The 21,296-nt window shown below is 35.0% G+C and overlaps 7 protein-coding genes across 9 annotated transcripts; 3 read left to right on the plus strand and 4 right to left on the minus strand.

Annotated features, from left to right (window-relative positions):
- The first annotated feature begins 425 nt into the window (after window positions 1-425).
- LOC124914467 (peptidyl serine alpha-galactosyltransferase) lies at window positions 426-4,417 on the plus strand. The gene is made up of 8 exons (XM_047455023.1): window positions 426-1,019; window positions 1,242-1,412; window positions 1,675-1,918; window positions 1,990-2,190; window positions 2,266-2,756; window positions 2,856-3,020; window positions 3,202-3,445; window positions 3,523-4,417. Exons 1-8 carry the CDS (start codon window positions 697-699, stop codon window positions 4,171-4,173), a joined length of 2,490 nt encoding a protein of 829 aa, XP_047310979.1. The 5' UTR covers window positions 426-696; the 3' UTR covers window positions 4,174-4,417.
- Window positions 4,418-4,653: 236 nt separating this feature from the next.
- On the minus strand, window positions 4,654-5,272 carry LOC124916175 (mavicyanin-like). Its single transcript, XM_047456904.1, has 2 exons — window positions 5,080-5,272; window positions 4,654-5,003 (listed from the first exon to the last, which is right to left on the minus strand). Exons 1-2 carry the CDS (start codon window positions 5,270-5,272, stop codon window positions 4,654-4,656), a joined length of 543 nt encoding a protein of 180 aa, XP_047312860.1.
- Window positions 5,273-6,076: 804 nt separating this feature from the next.
- Window positions 6,077-7,518, plus strand: LOC124914227 (very-long-chain 3-oxoacyl-CoA reductase 1-like). The gene is made up of 3 exons (XM_047454736.1): window positions 6,077-6,924; window positions 6,990-7,059; window positions 7,126-7,518. The coding sequence occupies exons 1-3, from the start codon at window positions 6,287-6,289 to the stop codon at window positions 7,378-7,380; spliced, it is 963 nt and encodes a 320-aa protein (XP_047310692.1). The 5' UTR covers window positions 6,077-6,286; the 3' UTR covers window positions 7,381-7,518.
- Window positions 7,375-10,495, minus strand: LOC124914226 (uncharacterized membrane protein At3g27390-like). Of its 2 annotated transcripts, XM_047454735.1 has the most exons (11): window positions 10,354-10,495; window positions 10,021-10,266; window positions 9,718-9,826; window positions 9,424-9,616; window positions 9,213-9,349; window positions 8,833-9,121; window positions 8,656-8,762; window positions 8,438-8,570; window positions 8,148-8,355; window positions 7,827-8,061; window positions 7,375-7,741 (listed from the first exon to the last, which is right to left on the minus strand). In XM_047454735.1, exons 2-11 carry the CDS (start codon window positions 10,112-10,114, stop codon window positions 7,513-7,515), a joined length of 1,734 nt encoding a protein of 577 aa, XP_047310691.1. In that variant the 5' UTR covers window positions 10,115-10,266; window positions 10,354-10,495; the 3' UTR covers window positions 7,375-7,512. The 2 variants fall into 2 exon arrangements, with proteins under 2 accessions (XP_047310691.1, XP_047310690.1); XM_047454734.1 differs by having other exon boundaries at window positions 10,021-10,443.
- A 2,601-nt stretch (window positions 10,496-13,096) lies between these two features.
- Window positions 13,097-18,497, minus strand: LOC124916582 (E3 ubiquitin-protein ligase RGLG2-like). 2 transcript variants are annotated; one of them, XM_047457312.1, is made up of 12 exons: window positions 18,223-18,497; window positions 17,368-17,649; window positions 15,805-15,889; window positions 15,591-15,731; window positions 15,387-15,500; window positions 15,185-15,282; window positions 14,650-14,729; window positions 14,469-14,574; window positions 14,237-14,364; window positions 13,790-13,970; window positions 13,658-13,714; window positions 13,097-13,558 (listed from the first exon to the last, which is right to left on the minus strand). In XM_047457312.1, the coding sequence occupies exons 2-12, from the start codon at window positions 17,596-17,598 to the stop codon at window positions 13,478-13,480; spliced, it is 1,302 nt and encodes a 433-aa protein (XP_047313268.1). In that variant the 5' UTR covers window positions 17,599-17,649; window positions 18,223-18,497; the 3' UTR covers window positions 13,097-13,477. The 2 variants fall into 2 exon arrangements, with proteins under 2 accessions (XP_047313268.1, XP_047313269.1); XM_047457313.1 differs by lacking the exons at window positions 17,368-17,649; window positions 18,223-18,497 and adding an exon at window positions 16,016-16,525.
- Window positions 18,498-18,782: 285 nt separating this feature from the next.
- On the plus strand, window positions 18,783-19,646 carry LOC124915037. Its single transcript, XM_047455684.1, has 2 exons — window positions 18,783-19,284; window positions 19,367-19,646. The coding sequence occupies exons 1-2, from the start codon at window positions 18,904-18,906 to the stop codon at window positions 19,523-19,525; spliced, it is 540 nt and encodes a 179-aa protein (XP_047311640.1). The 5' UTR covers window positions 18,783-18,903; the 3' UTR covers window positions 19,526-19,646.
- An 11-nt stretch (window positions 19,647-19,657) lies between these two features.
- LOC124915038 lies at window positions 19,658-20,417 on the minus strand. The gene is made up of 3 exons (XM_047455686.1): window positions 20,204-20,417; window positions 20,014-20,118; window positions 19,658-19,909 (listed from the first exon to the last, which is right to left on the minus strand). The coding sequence occupies exons 1-3, from the start codon at window positions 20,237-20,239 to the stop codon at window positions 19,730-19,732; spliced, it is 321 nt and encodes a 106-aa protein (XP_047311642.1). The 5' UTR covers window positions 20,240-20,417; the 3' UTR covers window positions 19,658-19,729.
- Between the last annotated feature and the right edge of the window lie 879 nt (window positions 20,418-21,296).

Genomic DNA, 21,296 nt, shown 5'->3' on the forward strand with positions numbered 1-21,296 from the left:
TATTACGTTAAAAGTACAAGAGGAGTACACTTCAAATAAAATTATGTATAAAAAAATATTTCAAATTATGCTAGATTTATCGGAAACCAACTCGGAGTTGGAGTTGGGTTTGAATATATAAATTTTTTAATTTACTTAAAAACTATTTTTTAATATTTTATTGGAATATTAATTTAAATATATAATTTTCTGATTTTTTTTATATTTATGTATGTATTTAATAACATTTAATTTTTTTATCTACACTTTATTCATCGTAATGATAGATCTTAATAATTATATTTTTGAAGTAATTCAGGTGATTATGAAAAAGAGTATTATTATTTTAAATATAAAAAAGTAATTAAAATGAATGATGGAAACTCAAACAAGCCCTAAAAGGTTGAACATTCTAATAAGTAAGTAAAAGAAGAAATAGTCTGAATGGAATCGGAGGAGAGAGAGAGAGGAAGAAGAAGAAGAAGGCGATGGAATTAAATTATTAGCATTTCGTTGCCATTATCATCTAATAGGAAGGAATATCACTGCTGTTCGAACACCCAAATTACATACAAAAAAAAGTCAAAACCTTACACCTCAACAACTCCATTGATTCATTCTGAACTATCAGATCTAATCACCCATCATCATCTTCTTCTTCTTCTTCTCACTTTTCTTTCCATGTCCTGCGAAAGCTAGCTAATCTTCAGTCAGTCAATGGGTCCTCATTCATGGATCCTTCCCAATTTGGCTGCCGTTCTTCCTCTGTTTTGCCTAATCATCGTCTCTACACCCGGCCAAGCAACTGTTGTTCAACAACCTCCATGGAGGATTCATACCCTATTCTCCGTAGAATGTCAGAATTACTTCGACTGGCAGACCGTAGGACTCATGCACAGCTACAGAAAGTCCCGACACCCAGGACCCATTACCCGACTTCTCAGCTGCACAGACGAGGAGAAGATGAACTACAAAGGTATGGACTTGGCACCCACTTTTGAGGTCCCATCCATGAGCAGGCACCCCAAAACCGGCGACTGGTAAACACCACTCTAGGCTCTAGCTCCTTCTTTCTCATCAATTCCCGCCATCAAATTCCAATGTCTTTCTTTGCCTACCCTTTTGATCATTTTTTCTAATTTTATAATATTATTTTCTCATGATTTCCTGCTGATCAATTGATTTATGTGAATCTTGACCAATTGCTTCAATCCTTCTCTGGAAAAAAAAATTAGCTCATGTTATTATTGGATTGACTGCAGGTATCCTGCAATTAATAAACCAGCTGGAGTTGTACACTGGCTTAAACATAGTAAAGAAGCAGAAAATGTTGATTGGGTTCTGATACTTGATGCTGATATGATCATCCGAGGCCCTATAATCCCATGGGAATTGGGTGCAGAGAAAGGGAGGCCTCTTGCAGCTTATTATGGGTAATTGTTTATTAATATACTGTTCTTGGTTGATTAGAGAAGTGGTATTTTTTTTGCCAAATCAAGAAATGGATTTATCTGATGAATGTCGTTTTCATAACTTCCTTTTCTGTTTTCCAAAAGTCCAAGGATGATACTTGCAACCTTTTCATTCTGTTGTTGTTACCTTCTATAACTAAACAACCTTAACTTGTTTAGTGCATATCAGTTCCAATTCCAACTTTACACTCGTATTTAGCTGTTTCATTACCTTATTCATTAGGTACTTGGTAGGGTGTGATAATATTCTTGCGGAACTGCACACGAAGAACCCAAAGCTTTGTGACAAAGTTGGTGGACTTTTAGCCATGCATATAGATGATCTAAGAGCTTTAGCACCAATGTGGCTTTCTAAAACGGAAGAAGTAAGAGCAGACAGAGATCATTGGGGAACCAACATAACTGGTGATATTTATGGTAAAGGGTGGATCAGTGAAATGTATGGATATTCATTTGGTGCTGCAGAGGTACGTAGTTTCATTTTTCTTTTCCACATGCATTAATTTTCTATGTTTGACTGTGAAATTTGCTTTGTCAGGTAGGACTTCGACATAAGATCAACGATAATTTGATGATTTACCCTGGTTACATTCCACGCCAAGGCATTGAGCCTCTTCTTATGCATTATGGTCTACCATTTAGTGTCGGGAATTGGTCATTCAGCAAACTATATCATCACGAAGATAATATTGTTTATGACTGTAATCGGCTATTCCCCGAGCCACCTTATCCTAGAGAGGTGACTGGAGATTTATTATTTTGCCCCCATTGCAGATTTTTTTCTTTCTTTTTACAGATAAATATGATGTTGCAGATAAAAGCAATGGAACTTGATTCAAATAAGAGGAGAGGCTTATACCTGAATATAGAATGTATGAATACACTGAATGAAGGTCTTCTTATCCATCATGCAGCACATGGTTGCGAAAAGCCAAAGTGGTCAAAGTACTTGAGTTTTATTAAGAGTAAAACTTTTGCTCAATTATCGGGACCAAAAGTTGCAACTGCTGATACCCTTAGAAACATGAATGATCCGGTGGTCAAAAAAGTTAAGGAAGCTGTTGTGGATGAAGAATCTGAGAAGACACATCCTAAAATACACACCATTTTCTCCACCGAGTGCACTACTTACTTCGACTGGCAAACTGTAGGACTTGTTCACAGTTTCCATCTAAGTGGACAGCCTGGAAATATCACAAGGCTTCTCAGCTGTACAGATGAGGACTTGAAGAATTACAAAGGTCATGATCTGGCTCCCACCCATTATGTTCCATCCATGAGCCGACATCCTTTAACAGGCGACTGGTGATTTATTCATCACACTCTCCCTACTTACTTTCGAAATTAAAAAATATATATATTAATTGGTAATAGCTTATTATAGATCCTGATCTGATTTTTTAGGTACCCTGCAATTAACAAGCCTGCTGCTGTTCTACATTGGCTTAATCATGTGAAAATTGATGCTGAATATATAGTAATTTTGGATGCTGATATGATCATGCGAGGAACAATCACGCCATGGGAGTTCAAGGCATCACGTGGCCACCCAGTTTCAACCCCTTACGAGTAAGTAGACAATTAAAAAAAATATATATGTTAGACTCCTATCAGATCGAAATAGTCCCACCCTGTTCAAATTCCTCCTTTCTTGATAGAAGTGAACGTGTGGAGAAAGAAGCCCTAAATTATTTCATTCCCCACCTGCTTTACGAATATTATGTTGTGACAAATGCCTTTTCCATTTTAGTTATCTTATTGGGTGTGACAATGAGCTTGCAAGACTCCACACACGGAATCCTCAAGCTTGTGACAAAGTGGGTGGCGTAATCATAATGCACATAGACGATCTTAGGAAGTTTGCGATGATGTGGCTGCACAAAACTGAGGAAGTCAGAGCTGATACAGCTCATTATGGCAAGAACATTACTGGAGATATATATGAATCTGGTTGGATCAGTGAGATGTATGGTTACTCCTTTGGTGCAGCAGAGGTATATTTTAATTGTATGAACGTTACTTTTAGTATCAGTGCATACATCTGTTTTGTAATGAAAGCATTTATGTGCAGTTAAATTTGCGGCATAGCATAAACAACGAGATAATGATATACCCGGGTTATGTTCCAGAACCTGGTGTGGAGTATAGAGTTTTTCACTATGGTTTGGATTTCAATGTCGGAAACTGGAGCTTTGATAAGGCAAAATGGAGGAATATTGATTTGGTAAACAAATGCTGGTCAAAATTCCCTGACCCTCCTGATCCAATGACCATACAGAATGCAGATGAGAGCAGTCGGCAAAGAGACTTGCTTAGCATAGAGTGTGGAACAACACTGAACGAAGGTCTGCGTTTGCACCATGTGAGAAGGAAATGTATGGACATCAACTCACAGGGAAAAAATAACCAATCTAGGATAGGGAGAAAATTTGGAAAGTTGAGGAACAAGATTAGATCCTCAACTAATCTGAGAAGAAAGGACTCTGAGGAGGATTCTTCAGTAACAAATCAGAATCAAACGTTTAGCTCTTTTAGGTTTTGGATTGTATGCCTTTGGGTTTTCTCCATCATGGGTTTCTTTGCTGTCATGTGGGTGATGATTTCAGGGCGTAAAGCTCAAAAGAAGAGAGGTAAAAGTTTGAAGAGCAAGAGAAGAACGTCCTATTCAGGATTCTTGACTGCAAATGGTCACGAAAGACACCCTCGAGATGCTGAATTATAGTTGGCCCAAGAGAGTTTTAAATATTATTGATCAGGTTTGAGATTGGAATACCCTTTATCACAATTTGAGAGATGTATATTGTTGTTGCAAAAGAGAAAAGACAGACTAAATTTTAATTTGGACACCATTGAAACACACAGTTATAAACTTATTTCTGTCTTATGTATCATTACATTCAAACACACAGCTAAGGCAATGAAACATTGTTGTTATGATCTATTTATTTACAATTTGTATTATTTTACATCTTTTTTCTGAATTTGATGGTTCAGTTAGTCTTTAGATAATGGTGTCACTATAAAAAAGAAAGGGATTCTCAAATAATAATAATAGTACTGATATGATGATGATGATGATGATAACAATAAGAATATATAATGAAAAAACAGAGTAAAACAGCTTAAATAATAACTATCTAGGGAAAATAATCGAAATGGCTAAACTAAATAAACGAAAAATCATCATCATCATTCATAATCATCATGGAGCAGCTTGTGAAATTGGAAAGTAATGAGACAGAGCAATCTGAAGAATGGCGGCTCCTCCATAACAAGACATGACGAACAGAGGAAAAATGGTAGACAGGGACGAAGCAGACGAGGAATGGCCTTTGTTTCGAGAATCATCCTGTTCAGACATTACCTTCACTATCATCTTCTGCCCACGTTGGCAGTGGCCGGAAGCGCCGCTGATGAAATAAAACAAGCCGGAATGTCCAAGCTCGATAACTGTATTGCCGGTGTTGGAAAATGAAATGGGGCGGGTGGAATTGCAGTTCTTGTACTCTTTTTCAGTTACATCCATAACAGAGTCCTTCTTGTACCTGAAACCTGATGAGACAAACAAATTGAGTTAGCAATGAGAGTTAGTTAAGTGAAAATGAAATGGGTAAGTAGATTAGTTTACGGAGAGTATCGTGGACTAGGAATCTGTTTTCGGATGCCCAATTGTTGTAGAATTTGGTGTCGTTTTGTAGAGGGACGATCCAGCCTGTTTCGTCGCCGACTTCGAAATCGAAGGAACGAGCTAGTTGAGAAGAAGAGGCTATAAAGAGGGTTGATGATAATAGGAAGATGATTATGGCAGACATGGAAGCCATTGTTAGTTGTTTGTGTATGGAAAGAAAGAAGAATCAGAGAGTTTAATCAAAACGCGTAATTAAGCAATCGCAATCGCATATTTATATATATAAGGGAGAAGCGGTTGGCGATAGCGGTTATAGAGAGAATGGGGTGACTTGGCTGTGACTGGTCCACGTATGTACCAATTTGGCGGGGAATAGCGGTTAGACGGAGAGAGTGGGCTGACGTGGCGGAAGATTATGGTCCACGTACGCAACAAAAGAATGTTAAAAAGCGGTTAGAAAAAGAGAGTGGGTTGACGTGGGCCACGTGGCGCTAGATTTTGGTCCACGTACGCCGGGAGACAAGCTGGTTAGCTGTCTAAGACAATTAAAAAGAATCCAGTTTTTATAAGTACTGTTTATTTATAAATTTAGAATAAAAAAAATTAAAATGGACTATTTACTTTATAAAAAAAAAAATTTACATAAAACAATTTAAATTAGGGACGAAACAAATAAGTAATCCCTAATGTGCTACATTATAGAAGATCTCCAATTTTAAATAATTCCATTGAATTGAATTGTATAATTATATTGGTGAATTATTGAAATAAAATAAAATAAATTCAAAAATATAAATCTTAATTGAGATAGAAATGAAAAAAAGGTTGGAAATAAATGATTCTTATTATATCATCTGACTAATTTATTCATTACATACAAAAAAAAATTATAAAACATATTTATTTGAAAAAAGTTATTAAACTTTTTATCTAAAAAATTGTTAATTATTTTTGGCTCAATAAAGAAGATGATTCAGAAAGGAAGATGACCATAAACCCTAATATATGGAGCCTTCAACTTCAGAAGGAGACAGAGACAGAGGAAGGAAAGTGTGATTTTGGAGGAACCTTCAACGAAACTTCTTCTGACATGGATTTGAACTTTAATAGATTATTATTATTATTATTATTATTATGAATGAGGATGATGAAGTTTTAAGTTCTTAACGATCCTCTGTCATTTCTTAGAATTCGGAGCTTTCCAATCATGGCCGACTGTTCTATCCACCTGCTCAAATCTCTTCCAATATGGCTTCTTTTTCTACTCTCTATTGCATCTTTATTCTTTATCAAATTCATCATAAACATTTTCCATTGGGTTTACGTCAATTTCCTCCGCGCCCCAAAGAATCTCAGCAATTACGGTTCATGGGCTCTAATCACCGGCCCTACAGACGGTATAGGGAAGGCATTCTCCTTCCAGTTAGCTCAACAAGGCCTCAATTTGATCCTCGTCGGTCGAAATCCTGATAAGCTTAAGGATGTTTCCGAATCAATCCAGTCCAAATTCGGGAAAGCCCAGATCAAGACTGTCGTCGTTGATCTCACCGGCGACTTGAACGAAGGTGTTAATCGAATCCGACAAGTCATTGAAGGTCTTGACGTGGGTATTCTGGTGAATGTCGCCGGTGTTGGGTATCCTAGCGCCAAATATTTCCATGATGTCGACGATAAGCTGATTGCAGATTTGATCAAAGTTAACGTTGAGGCAACAACTAAAGTGACTCAAGCTGTTCTTCCGGGAATGATTCAGAGAAAAAGAGGCGCTATTATCAGTATTGGCTCCGGTGCCGCCAATCTCATCCCTTCTTACCCTCTTTATTCCGTCTACGCCGCCACAAAAACGTATGATCAAAAGTCTTTTCTCTTTCAGTTTGACAATAATAATGTTGTCGTTGTTTGATTTTCAGTTATGTTGATCAGTTCTCAAGATGCCTTTATGTAGAATACAAAAAGAGTGGGATCGATGTGCAATGTCAGGTAAAAGATTGATTTTTTTTTCTTACCGTTTCTGCAACTTGTAATCAAAATGCTTCTTCATCATAGGTACCACTGTGGGTGGCCACTAAGATGACGAGAATAAGAAATGAGTCTTTCTTGGTTGCATCTCCAGAAACCTATGCCCGCGCTGCAACTCGCTGGATAGGTTACGAACCAAGATGCACACCTTACTGGCCACATTCCCTCGTTCGGACTGTCTTATCCATTTTCCCCGAATCTCTTGTGGATATCTGCATTCTGAAATACTCTCTTGCAATTCGGAAGAAATCGCAGCAAAAGGATGTCAGCAAGAAAGAGTAGAACCAAAAAGAACTTCAATTGCCTTAGCTTTCATATGATATTGAGAAAGCTATAAACATATCTGAAAGAAAGCTATAAACATATCCTAAAGACACCAAAATGTTGAGTATGTGTTATACAATAAGTTTTTATTTAAGCGATCTCCACATCTCTATCTTCTTCTCGATCGAATGCAGTTTTGGATTTGAAAGATTTCTGACTAAATATCCTGGCAAGAGCACTCTTTGATCTCGTGGCTATCCTCTTTTCTGTACTGCTCTCGTTTTTCTTGGCAAGTTCATCTGTTATAGACTTCACACTGTCTTCAAAGCGTCGTCTAAATGTTGGATATCTCGAGACAGATTTTGTGATTCCCCTAAGCCTTTTTTTTCATCATCAAAAACAAAAACAAAGAAATCAAAAGGGAAAGAAAGAACACTCATAATTTAAAGATAAATGTTAAATACCTGCGGGAAAATGCATCAAGTTCTGCTTTCCTTAGCTGGGATTCAGGTGGGGGGTATTTCTTCATCCTCTCTGGATCGTCGCTCAGAATGACTAGTTTGCCTAAATAATCTTCTTCTTCCTCTGATAAATTTTCGGCTCTCAACTGGTCTTTAAGAACTATCAGTGGATTGAGAAACCAATCAAAGATGGTGTCTTTCGGTCTGTTTGAGCTAGTTATCTCCGTAAAGTTATCACCTGTTCCACTCCATTATCTTCAGTCAATTATTTGACCTGGTTCGGTTTGAAGCAAAAAATAAATAATTAGTACAATTTTCACTCACTCAGCAAAATGCCAGCCGTGTTTGCTTTTGCAGACCGAAATAATGCCTGGAGGAGACAATAAGCTGGCAATCCAATGCTTATGACCTTCGAGGAATTGCTATCTTTGTTCGACTTGTTGGCAGCTTCAATGTCTTGAACGGTTATTAATCCTTCCAAAACCATTTGTTCTCCGTGTCCTCTACACTCTTCAAACAAGCTATCGAGCAGCTGCCATCATCCATACATAATGACCAAAACTTGCCAAATTCAATCTATCAATTGAAAGAGGATAGAATTAAGATTTTATTACCTCCAGCGGTTTAAGTTCAAGCATGGGAGTTTTCAGTGATGGCGTGCGTTGAATATTTTTGAAGGATGGAGGCTTCGAGAAAGAAGAAGATGCTCGACTGCCTCCTAGTTCATCTTTCTTTTGATACCTAGGCCTGACCAAACAAAAATATCAATAACCCTGTTTCCTTTTCTTTCTTTCTTTTTGGAGATGAAAAATGGTGGTTAGAACTTTGGAACCTTGGGAAGCATGATCCTTCATGCATGTCAAGAACATCATTGCTGTATTCATCGTAGATAGATATAGAGGCAACAATATAGCTTAATCCCAACCACAAGGAATCCTCCTGATTATGTGGATAATGAAAGTTATTTAATGAAATAATGGAAAAGAAGCGATTTGAAGATGGTGGTTACCTGATAAACAACTACGGCTGCATAGACACCTAAAAATAAACTTGAAACCATAGAACCTAAAACAGAACCAGCAACAGCTAAAGGCCAAAGGAGAATAGCTAGGCCAGCAAACGGTACACAAATTGTCTCCAAGAAAGGGCCTTCCCGGCCAATACAGTCCTGAAATAATCTATGCCAACCCTTGAAGAGCATATAAGGGCTTTTCAGGATAGCAATAAGTGAGATTATTGGGATATCAACTAAGATACCAAGTAATCCGGCTAAGATTGCACCAGGAAGGAGGAGCAATCTGCAGAGAAACAAACAAACAAACAGAAACCCTTAAATTCTGCTAAAATTGTTTATTTAGAATATAATCCTTCTGACAAGAAAGAACCTACCTGATCTCATAGTATTCTCCTACTTGAGGAACATGAGTTCTTATATCATCCATAAAGGAGAAGTAGGAATGAAAGCAAACATCTTTAAAATCAGTAACAACAGCGCAACTTCCTTTGATAGTGTCCCAGGTTCCATCCTGAATGTTCATAAGGAGTTTTAACCAAAGCCAAAACCAAAAACCAGGTTTGTAGGATACATTATTATACTTACATAAATGCAGTGGAAAAAAGGGTCAGTCTTTCCTTCACCCACAGCTTCAAAAGTAGCAAACATGGGTGCAAGAAGGCCATAAGCTAAACCACCAATGGCACTCCCAATAATTCCCATCAACGGCCACAAAATCAAGATGACAAACATGCATGGGCAAAGAACAAACTTCAAAACCGGCCCTAACATTTTACATCTGTCCTTAATGATCAAGTTAAAACATGTCAATGATTAATCAATCAATCTCGAAGATAGTTAACAAGATGAAGAACATAGAAAGAAAGAAAGGATACATACCTTAATACTGAATAGTATGTCAATAAGAAATGCACAGGCCAGAGACCCACCACGATTGATGAGTTCCCAATTGTCATAATAACAAATGTAAACGGACACACCACCACCCCTAAAACAAAACACCATGTTTCTTCATAATCAATTTTTGAATTTGACATATGCTTTGATGATATTACACTTAAAACATGAAACCTACTGCCAAAAAAGCTAGGTTTAATTATTAAATGGGATGGATTGTTTTTTCTTATTAAAATAGGCAAAACAATAAAGGAGAAAAGGGGGGAAACGAAAGAAGATATATACCTTTAATGAGGCCTAGAATGAGAAGGCCGATGAAGTAAGGCAAGAAACATATGAAGTTCCATAAAGAAGAGAAAAACCCATTTGGCGGCTCCATTGCTAGCTTTAACTCTAGTAGAAAAAAACCCAATCTTACACACTGGATCTCTGAATCAACTAAAACCCATTCACCAAAAGTTCATATCCAGTCGGAAACTGCCAGATCCAAAGGTGGAAAGGGAGCAGGGTCACGCAGACCCACTTCAAAAGCTTGAGGAAAATGTGTTGCTTTGGGATTTAGACAAGTCTCACATGAAGAATGTAACAGAGAGAAAGATAACAGGGATGAGAGGTTACCTTGAATGTACTCCAGAGAAAAGAAGTGGTTTTCAGAAATAGAAATGGTGGTTATGCTTCTTTATGAATCGAGAATATTTGGATTTTGGAATATAATAATCAGAAAAAAGTAATACTCAACTGCTCTCATAGCCTTAAGATACTCAAATCAAATTCTCTCTCTCTCTCTATATATATATATTATATATATATATAGTCTACGTGTAGTCTGCTCCTTTCAAAAAAAGATGTCTAAGAAGATAATGGAGCCGGGTGTTTTTCTTATAATAAAAAAAAAAAAAAAAAAAAAAAAAAGTGTTGTTAAAGATAAAAACAAAATAAATACAAGAAATTATGATAATTATCTTTTCAATTATGAACTAATAATTATCACTATATAATTCAGCATTATCTGTAATTAATATTTCTGAACAAAAATAATATTATATAATAATATGGAGCCAACATTTATTTTCAAATTTTCTTACCTCCAATCAAAATAATTAATAAATTTGTCTTTTAACTAAAGTTAGTTTACAAATGTATTTTGTTTAACTTCTCTTAGTTACTTTTTTATTTTAGGAAGCTATTTCAATTTAAAGGGTTTTGTAAGGGGAATTGAATTTGTAATATTTCCTCAATTAGATAGATCTTCTTACAATTTGAGAGAATATTTACTAATGTAAATTAACTATGATTGTGTATCATATAATTTTAGTTAATAATTTGACTAATAATTGGATATGAAATCATAAGAAAGAAGCACAACTTTTGATAGGAATACTAAAAAAAGAGAATATATAAAGAGAGTATTTTATAAAAGTAGGACAACCACTATCTTAATTAATCTCAATCTGTATTTTGATGTTATCATTGACACCGTGTATAATATGTGTGGTATGAGCAATTGATGTCTATTTATATAGTGGTAAAGAGAGATTTTAAAAAGGGAGAAAATAAAGTAATGGATTAAAAGATTGAATTATGAAGTGTTTAAAAGTAAAGTAGGAATAGGACTGGATTTTATTCTTTTTTTTTTTAAAAAAATGTTCAATTTATTAAAACATACGTTTAGTGTCAACTTAGTTGATTTATTCATTTGAATGTGTTACGAATGTGTTACGATACGAATAGATAAAGTTATTGCAAATGAATATATTGTAAATAACCGGCCTATTGTGTAAGGGGAATGAATGTTCTATTTATTTAATATGTGAAGAAGAAAAGGCAAATTTTCATAAAATGAATTAAAATTTAATGAAAAAACAATTGCTTATTAGGCTAAAAGAATAAAGGTGTTATTATATATATTACTTGAATGGAACATTACCTAACCGGCAAAAATAAGCAATACTAGGAGAAGTGTTGACAACTCAATTTATATATGTTCTACTCTATCTAGATAGACTTGATCAATAAGAAAGTTATATTTACTTTGGAAACAAATAATTTAGATATCCAATTTTGATCAAATAATAATTTTACATTGCCAGATATTAAAATAGGAGAAAGACAGATAAAAAGTATTATTGCATTCAGAATTATCTAGCACACTATTATTATGGTTTTTAATTTCATTATGAAAAATTTGTGGAGACAATTGAAGAGTTCACCTTTATTTATTAATATTAGTGTTTGTTAATTTCCTAATTTTTTATAATGATATACATAGTTTTGTTGTGTTTAAACAACTATTAAATTTTATAATTTATTAAAAAAACATTTAAAATAATAAAACTGAAAATATTAAATTTTATTTTGCTGTTACTAAAATAAAACTTAATGAAATCTAACTTAAAATCTAAGTTAATTGAAGAGAAATAAAATAACATTTTGAGGGTTTTGTCCAATCTAATAAAATCATATATAACATAAAGATCACGCTTAAATAATAAATAAGAAGACAAGTCAATTATAAAAAGTAATGGGCATGAATTAAAAATCAAAATCAAAGATCACAAAACACATGGGCATGATTATTGAAAAGAGTAATCAAATTAAATATCAAGATGACTTAGGGCTTGTTTGATCTTTGGTTATTGGAATAAAATCATGTTTTTATCTCAAAACACAACTCTTTTATCAACTATCTAATCAATTATTTTATTAATTTAAATATTAAAATTATTTTTTTTCTTCTTTTAATATAAATTAATTATTAAATACAAATATAGAGGAGGGATAATTTGATAAAAAAAAATAATAAAAATTAAAAAACAAGGATTTAAAAAAAAACCCACTAACCACCTCCTCAAACGAGACCTTAAACAACCATTTCAATACCATCATCAAAATCTTACTATAGAAGCATGGCATTCACATAGTAGATTTCTTACTTATTTGAAGATATTGGAAGATACTAAAAGTTTTAATACAATTTTAAACAATAAAACTAAGCATGTCATATTAAATTACATTTTTATAAAGACTCACCACAATTTCACATTTTTTCTTTACAAGACGAGCCTTATACATTTTCATCTCAATCTAGGAGATGGAATCTAAGGATTTTATTTTGATATTTTATTATAGTCAAAATTGTAGTTTAAAATGTTTAGGTTGGAATTTTGCCTTTAATTTTGGTAAGCCTATTTATAGGCGCCTAATTTTTGTTCCGGCGAATAAATAATCATTGAGTCCTCCCCTTTCCGGACACCTCATTAGTTAGGGTTAATTCGAGTAATAAGATCGTGCCAAATTCAGATTTTAAAAAAATCCCCAAATTCATTTGTAATAATAATATAAAACCAACTTATTTTTTTTAGTTAATATTTACATTATTATTATTTCTAAATGTTAAATCTGCTACTGATGATCAAAATTCAACCAATGTATATAATTCCAGCTCTGAGACTTTTTTTTAAAAAATCAAACAAATTAATTAAAGAATTTCCCACCATCCGCTACTCAATTATCCTCAGTAGACTGCCAAAGTCATTTATGCACAAGTAACAAATTTCACCCTAAACCCTACACTCTAGTATCCAAATAATAAACACAACACAAGCATCACACACGCGGAAGAGTCATGTCGAATGGTCGGATTCACGACAGATGTAAAAGTAAATACACAGCCCCAGACCAGCAATGCTCTCAACTTTCACCAACAAACTTCCATATTTATCACAAATTATGACAATGTTACTCAGTAAAGTTTGATTCTGGTTTGGATTGGAGACCTACAAATTGGGCAAAGTTGTAGATCTAGTCCACATTCACAGCAAGTCTGCATGGAAAGTCCAAATGATCGATAAACGGGGACATATATCAAATAACTGCATATATTACAGCAAGCAGTAACAGGGTTATAAGACATCATCATTACCTGATGTCCGCAGCCAAATGCCATATCTTTCGGATTAGTTAGGCAAATGGGACAAATCTGTGAAAGACCCAACTCATGATGCTTCAAATATTTGATCCACCTAGCAACTATATATATATAAAGTAGAATTACCTGATTGTCATAAGTAGAATCCCTGGCAGAAGAATCGACATTATTATTGCTATAGTCACTATATGAAGGAACTTTCTGTTGAAAGCTGGCTGAATAGGAAGGTTGTGAGCTGTTAAAAGAGGCTGCTCTTATGACAGGAGGCGGCAGAGGAACTCTTTCTGGGACATTCCCTCTTCGGCCACTGTACAAGAAAATAAATAAGGCAACTTAAAGTCAGTTGAAGAACAAAATCTATCTCCAATCATCAAACACTTTATAATTCAAATCATCAACTAAAATACTAAAATATATTTTCATTTTGATATTTTAGTCAGTAAACCCAAATAATCCACTTTTCCATCTAATTAAGTTTCTTTTACCCCAAAAAACGGATTATTATTTTTTTTTTTTAAAGAAGAAGAAGAAACCTACGTCAAACAAGTTCTAGAACTTAAAAGTAATTATTACCCCAATATGCCGAGCTCTATGGTTGCTTTATACTGGGAAGGAGTTTCCATCAGAGCTGAAAGAGCAAATTCTGTCTCTTTCCTGGACTGGTTCACATTCTTTAGCATAATTTCAGTGAAATTAACAAACTGAAAGATACGGAGATAAATTTGGATCTTTTTAGACGTTTGACAAATTATACAGCCCAATTTTTGAAGTTATGAACATCATTAACAAAATTATCAGTTACTACTTGAAAATTGTCAAAGGCCCTGGCAGGAATATTGTCATCAAATTCTTTCATCATGTCCCACGGTCCATCTCCAACCCCAACTAATACAATAGAGAGAGGGACCTTGCTGAGGCAGAAAATAATATTTTGTTAAAAAATATATCATAAGACCTAAATACAAATAACCAGCTTGACCAATCACCTTGCTTCTACAATTGCTTCAACCGTTCTCTTTTCTTGAGGACTCAGCTGACCTATTTCCGTATCAACACTTCTTGTTACCTGCAGTAGCATAATTAATTTCTTTTTCTTTGAGACCAGTTCAAGATTCTTATCACTTGATCTACCCTAGGTGGGTTCATAATCACAATACCTAATATGTAAGTTATAAATCTTAACTGAGTGAACAAAACTGGAGCCTCAGTCGCAATTGGAGTACTCCAGTTAATCAAATCACGAGTTTGACTTTGTTTAAAGCGCTGTAACTTTCTTTTTTCTTGTGCGATAGTTTGTCATTGAACTCTTTTGTGTTGTGTTTCTATTCCGTTTAAATCAAGGCAAATGTTTGTTTTGCCTTGATCAAGACTCATGTTCTTCCCTTTTCGGGTTTTTTTTAATGAAATGACGATAAGTCATTTTCCCCCCAAAAAAATCTTAACTGAGATGGTCAAAGCTTAATTTAATACCCCTATTCTGTATCAAAAAAGATTGCACAGGATTAAGCAAGGACACTTTACCTGACCATCAGCAATGATTAATAGAACATGATACTGCCCACCGCTATGTTCAACAATAGTCATGGCCATTTCTATGACTGGAGCAAATGATGTGGGACCTGCAGTTGGTGATATAAAATGGTTTATTACATTCAATCTTCCACAAATACATTCAGAGTATAACTAAAAAAAAACTAGAAGAGGTTGTTGTCGTAAATAAAACCTGCTAGACGTAGATAAGGAACAATTTCCCTATACCGAGTCAACACATCTTCGAATCCGTGACAAAATCTCTTATCAGGATGGAAGCTGAAAACGTCTTGATCATGCGTTGTCACTGCCAAAGGAAACAAGATAACATCAATTTTGGAGAATTATATAAAATATCATGTTAATAAAAAGTACCATCTCCAGATCAAAAGAGTACCATCTCCAAATCCGAAACAAGGGATCATATTGTCCTCGTCAAAAGCAGCTAGAGTTCTCCCAATAATTGATATAGCTTGTTCATAGGGATTTAAACCATCTCCAATATGATGTAAACTTTTTCGATTGAATGAACGTGCACCTATACAAAATACACTTAATAATGCCATTCCTCTGCACATCATAGAGATTTTAACAAATCAAAGACAGTGAACCTGTCCACTCATTGCTCTTAGTAAAGTCAATTCCAACAATGAGATTAGAAGACTCAAGTCCAGCACGGGCAAGAGCTTGTGTCACCTGAAACCATTGTGAAGATTTTCATGTCAAACTAGATATCTTAGAACTCCACACCCTTAAAGGGAAACATCATGAATCAAATAAGGAGGAAAAGGGAGATTATGCAAGGAGGGAAGAATCACATAACATAGGATTAGACTAAATATTCCTTTGGAACAAAAGCAGAAAAATAAGGGTTTCTCGAGTGAGTATTATGAAACTTCAAATTCAGGCATTGGAGTTCAAGCATCTGTCAGAAGGCCCTGATTCACACTCAGTTCACATATCCAGCTACACAATTACAGTATCAGCATGACACATAATTTCTTTTTGGTGGATAGCAACATAAACTCAGAATAGACAAGCAATTTGCTCTAGTCACTTTGTCAAGCTAAAAGAGAAAGGGCATAAGTGTCATTTAAGAGAAATGGATGGAAAAAAAAGTGTGCTCTAATGAAAAGGAAAAAAGTGAAGTGCATGTGATATTTTCCCTTCCCTTCTTTTGTTTGATTCCATACAAAATTGAAAAATATGAGGCTATAAATAACTCTAATGAATTTATTTATTTCTACTATCATACACTCTCTTCCAAGAAAGAATATCCTAATATGTTCCACTTGGAAATACAAAAATTATGGATCCAGATAGACAGAAAAGTGTTTCGATCACATTGTGTTTTGGCAAGTGTTTCAGAATTAGTCGGGCCCAAATGCAAAATTTTAAAAGATAAATAAATATATGAACGCGGAAGATTGCAAATACTTCACACCAAAAGTAAGGTCTTGTTAGTTTTCGAAATTAATTGTTGGATAAGTGGATTGTAGACTATTTTTTGAATAAAATATTGGATAAAATAAAATTATTCAATAAGTAGTGTTATTGAACTACTAACTTACAAAACTGTATAAATCAAATTTGGTTAAATAATGTTTTTGATAAAAATGAGTTTGGAGAGAAGTTAAGTTTGGTGATAATACACCTCTGTTACTTCCTGTGTGGGATTGATTAGTCCAAACCAATGCCCATAGCACATGTTTATGCATCTATCTCTGTCTTAATTTAGACAGTTAAAACTTGTTACAAATATTATTTTCAAATGAGATCGTATACTAAAATATTAGCCAATTGAAAATGTGTCATATATTTGTAGATTTAAGTATAAAGACTCAATTAGCTCAATGTTAGAGGATAAGAACTCTGTCCCTAAGATCATAGGTTTGAACCCTTATATTCTCTAACTAAAGAAAGAGATCTCACCACCCTGCTCTACTCTCTTACTTTTCTTCTTCTCAACTACTCAATCCAAGCATAACTTATCAACAAATTTCATGTAATCATCCATATGTACTCAATGATCAGAGTGGTGACATACAATTCTAAAGCATAAGCAATTAAAGCAACAAACATTTTGTCTGATCAGGTGTCTTCAAATACCTTATCATCAATCCAACAAGGTAAGAAAAAAAACAAAGAAAAATAAAAGATTGTAAAGGATTTACCTCCTCTAGTGAGCTATAGTTGTCAGCTATTCTGGAATACCTCCTATCAAGATTTCTCTGGGTTCGCTGGGGTGGAGGATAATACTGGTTTTGTGGATAAGCTGTCTGTGGGATGTCTTCTTGTGTGTTGGATGACTGTGGATATTCGTACTGATTTAACGAAGATGAAGTCGGCCAAGATGGTGGAGAAGAGGGTCTCCAGGTACCCTCCGTTGAATTCTTTTGCCCCATAACCAGAATTTGCTTACTCTATGCAGCAATCGCGGTTCAAAGAAACCCTGGCTTCAATTATAGAAACAAAATGAACAAAGAATCGACCAATCAACCGTTCCAAAGATAAAACCTAAATAAATACTCAACCCTGGTGATCAACCTGTTTATCAACAAACCTTATCAAAGCGGAAAAAGTAAGGAAGGATGTAGAGAAGTTGTTTTAAAATTTGCAACCAAGATGAATACTATTTCATTACAGCAACAGCAACAGAACATGTGTGTCAAAAAGAAGCGGCGAGAGAAGACTTTTATTACTTAACGCTGGCAATCTGAATGAATACGTCAAAATTTGCCAACTTCCAGAAACTTAATTATAATATCCTTATCCCTGTTGTATATATCTTCAGCGGTTGTTGTCACAACAAAGCACGTCAAAGCACGTCATATCATACACGCATGCGTATTGTTGGTTTAGATATATTCAGGAAAACTTATAAATATATAGACGAGAAACCGTTGGCAAGGTCGGAATGTGACAGGACAAAATATGGCGATCTATTATTCAATTCAATCAATCAATTAATTAATTTACATGAAGGAAGTGAATGGATGTTAAGAAATGCGAAGGTTTGTGGTTCTCACCCGATTGAATTCAAAATAATCATGGAAGTAGATACACCAGGTAAGCTGGAAGGAGGAGAATCTGGATTCCTCCGAAGGGGAGACGAACAGGACTGGCAACGGAGATGCACCTGCGATACATAAGACGGATGGAGTTATGCAGCAGCATGTTCAACAATCTCTCATAATCAGTTTTCCATAACTTGCAGATATCTGTGATGAATGGATGATCGGTGGGATTTTGATTTTGAACAGGAGAATGCGCCATGGCAATAGTGGGAAGCCGGAGGATCTACGAAACCTGGTTCACTTTTGGTTCAACTATCTATGATTCTATATTCGGTTTGACAAAAAAAAAAAAAAAAAAATACCTAAATTTGTTTTCATTTTCCAAAAAAAAAATTACTTATTGAGATTTTATTTCCAATAATATTGCACGAAAATAATTAGTGTATTTTTATTTTAGTAATATGTTTAAGGACAAACCTGTAATTTCCATCCTGCTTCCTGGTGACGCTTCCCAAAAAAAAAAAATGAAAAAAATAGATCCCGCTCTTTCCTTACCAAAAAAAAAAAAAAAAGAGAGATCCCGCTCTTCTTCCTCTTTCTTCTCTATCCAGATTCAAAATTCATCTTCTTCGAATTCCTACCTTCGATTTGTAAGTAAGCTCATGCTGTGATTCTCATCTCCGCACGTTCCTTATGTTAGTGATGGCTTCATCGCGAAAGTTACCATGGGAGGAGAACGAATGGGAGTATATCAACGACGATGGTTTCGTCTACAAGCGCCAAAAACGTTTTCCAGATCCAACCACCTCCACCATCGCTCCCACACTTCCAGATCCCGCCGCGGAAGAGAAGAACAGGAAGGAGACGAAGAGAAGGGCTTTAATCAATTTACGAGAAAAATACAGGAAAGAAATTTCCCACTGGGACATTTTATCGAACACTTTGAAGGCAATGCAAGAAAAATTCCTAAACCAGTCACAACTGTCTTCTCACTTGACCGATAGTTCGCTACCCGTCTTGACGCCCAGACATGCTAATAATCATGAACGAAAACTCGATGAACTGCTGATTCAAGTAAAGAAATCACCATCTTCTCTCCTTCATATTATTGTTTGAATCGTGTTTTAGGGTTCTTATCTTTGAAATTGTGTTTCAGACGGAGTCTGAAGAAGCTTTAATGGAAGATATATCGAACCTTTGTGATGTAGCGGAAGCCATTTGTAGGTCGGAAGAAGAGCGCAATATGCAGTCTTTAGTGAATCTTCCAATCTGGGTATCTCCTCAAGAACTTATGAAGTCATTATGTGAAGAGTGAAAGTAATATTTCTCTATGGTAGTAGCATAAATGTCTAGGTTTTAGTAATAGGTAACACAATCTGTAACTTCATTGCATCATTGTATAAACTGTTATTCATATTGGTGAGAGAATTTTTAGTATTTGGTAGATAAACAAATGAAAATTGTTTGATTATAGCAATTCAAGAAATAGGGTAATGCAGGAAAGTTACATACAATGATGTCAAGATTGATCAAGTAAGTTTTGAAGATACAAGTTCAAGATATATCTGCCAGTTGACAAAACATCGAGTCTCTTTTCACTAGGTTCATACTTTCCTCTTCTAAGCTGATACCGATGTGTCACTGCTGATATTGTGTATGTCTGACCTTCAATCGTCACACTCTCACCACACTGCAAGTTCTGCAACCATAACACACACTCAACTTCACGAAAACTCGACAAAGAACAGACAATCTAAGCCAAATAGAGGTTAACAAATCTTGTTAAAACTGCTGGTTGCTTACAGGAGGAAAGCAACGAATGCCGAGATTCTTGGGCGGAGGAGTAACTTCGATGACCTTATAGGGATAGTTCTGACCCTTGTCTTTGTCTTTCTTTTTGCACAATATCTGAATAGACAGACAGACAGACAACCGCTGCATATGATCAGTATCCTGTTGAAGGACAAAACTAAAGGAGTAGAACTAAACCCACCTTGTGAAATGAATGGTTATTCAATGCCATCGCCATTCTCGGGCTGTGGAGGCGAGCGAAGAACACCTTTTGTACTAGTAATTAAACCCTGAATACCGAATTTCTCATCGTTTATGCCGGAGATGGTCTTGATTCCTGATTCCTGCAACTTGAATATCAATTTTACTACCTTTGTCGCCTTATCCCTTCCTTCTCCTTCAATAGAAACTTGACCGCATATTATTACCCATCCGTGTATGGAGTGGAGTGGACACATGGATGGACCCGTCTCAACAACTATCCACATTCACGGATGCCAACATTTTACTGAAAGAATTTACTTTTTTTAACCCACAATTTTTTTCTTGAAAAACAGTCATGTACAATAATATCTACAAAAATTCGATTCATATTCAGAATTTGATTCAAAATGTTTTCCTGTTCCCAGTGCTAAAAAAATATATACATTTGGGTTCGCTATAAGGAAGAAATGTTGCCAAAACGCTAAGACAACAACAAAAACAAAATTAAAGGGTGAAATACCAGTAATGTTTCAAATAAAACTTCAAATACCCTTATAATATAAAAGAAGATGCAGGACTATTTCCACCTCCTTGAGACACAAACGACATCGACTAACTAAATATTATTGTGGATGGCACTCCACCCGAAAAAAGAAATCTTAGTGAGAACTGTAAACTCTCATAATTTATCTCAAGACAACTCAATTGAAACAACTCTATCAAAAAAGAGAATAACAGTGTTCCATATGAAACTTATCTGCATCATGGTTCAATAAAGACACTTTATTTGAATTTTTTTCCTCAAATGATAACCTCATTCTATATCATGAGTAAAATCTTGAGAGTAATAGTCGTACATGTTCTTGACTGTGACATCTCTACAAATAGCAATAGAGGTAAGCACATGAAATACAACTACAAAACACTTACCCCACACCATTCATCCTCCCAAAAACGGATTAATAAACCATCGTTCACGGTAAACGAAGAATGTTTACAATAACTTTTCCACATTATTAATACATGACTACATATGATATATCCCGGGAGGATTGAATACTTTTGTGAACCAACCAAACCAACTCTATTTG

This window comes from Impatiens glandulifera, chromosome 9 (genome assembly GCF_907164915.1).
Source record: "Impatiens glandulifera chromosome 9, dImpGla2.1, whole genome shotgun sequence".
Taxonomy (NCBI): Eukaryota; Viridiplantae; Streptophyta; class Magnoliopsida; order Ericales; family Balsaminaceae; genus Impatiens; species Impatiens glandulifera.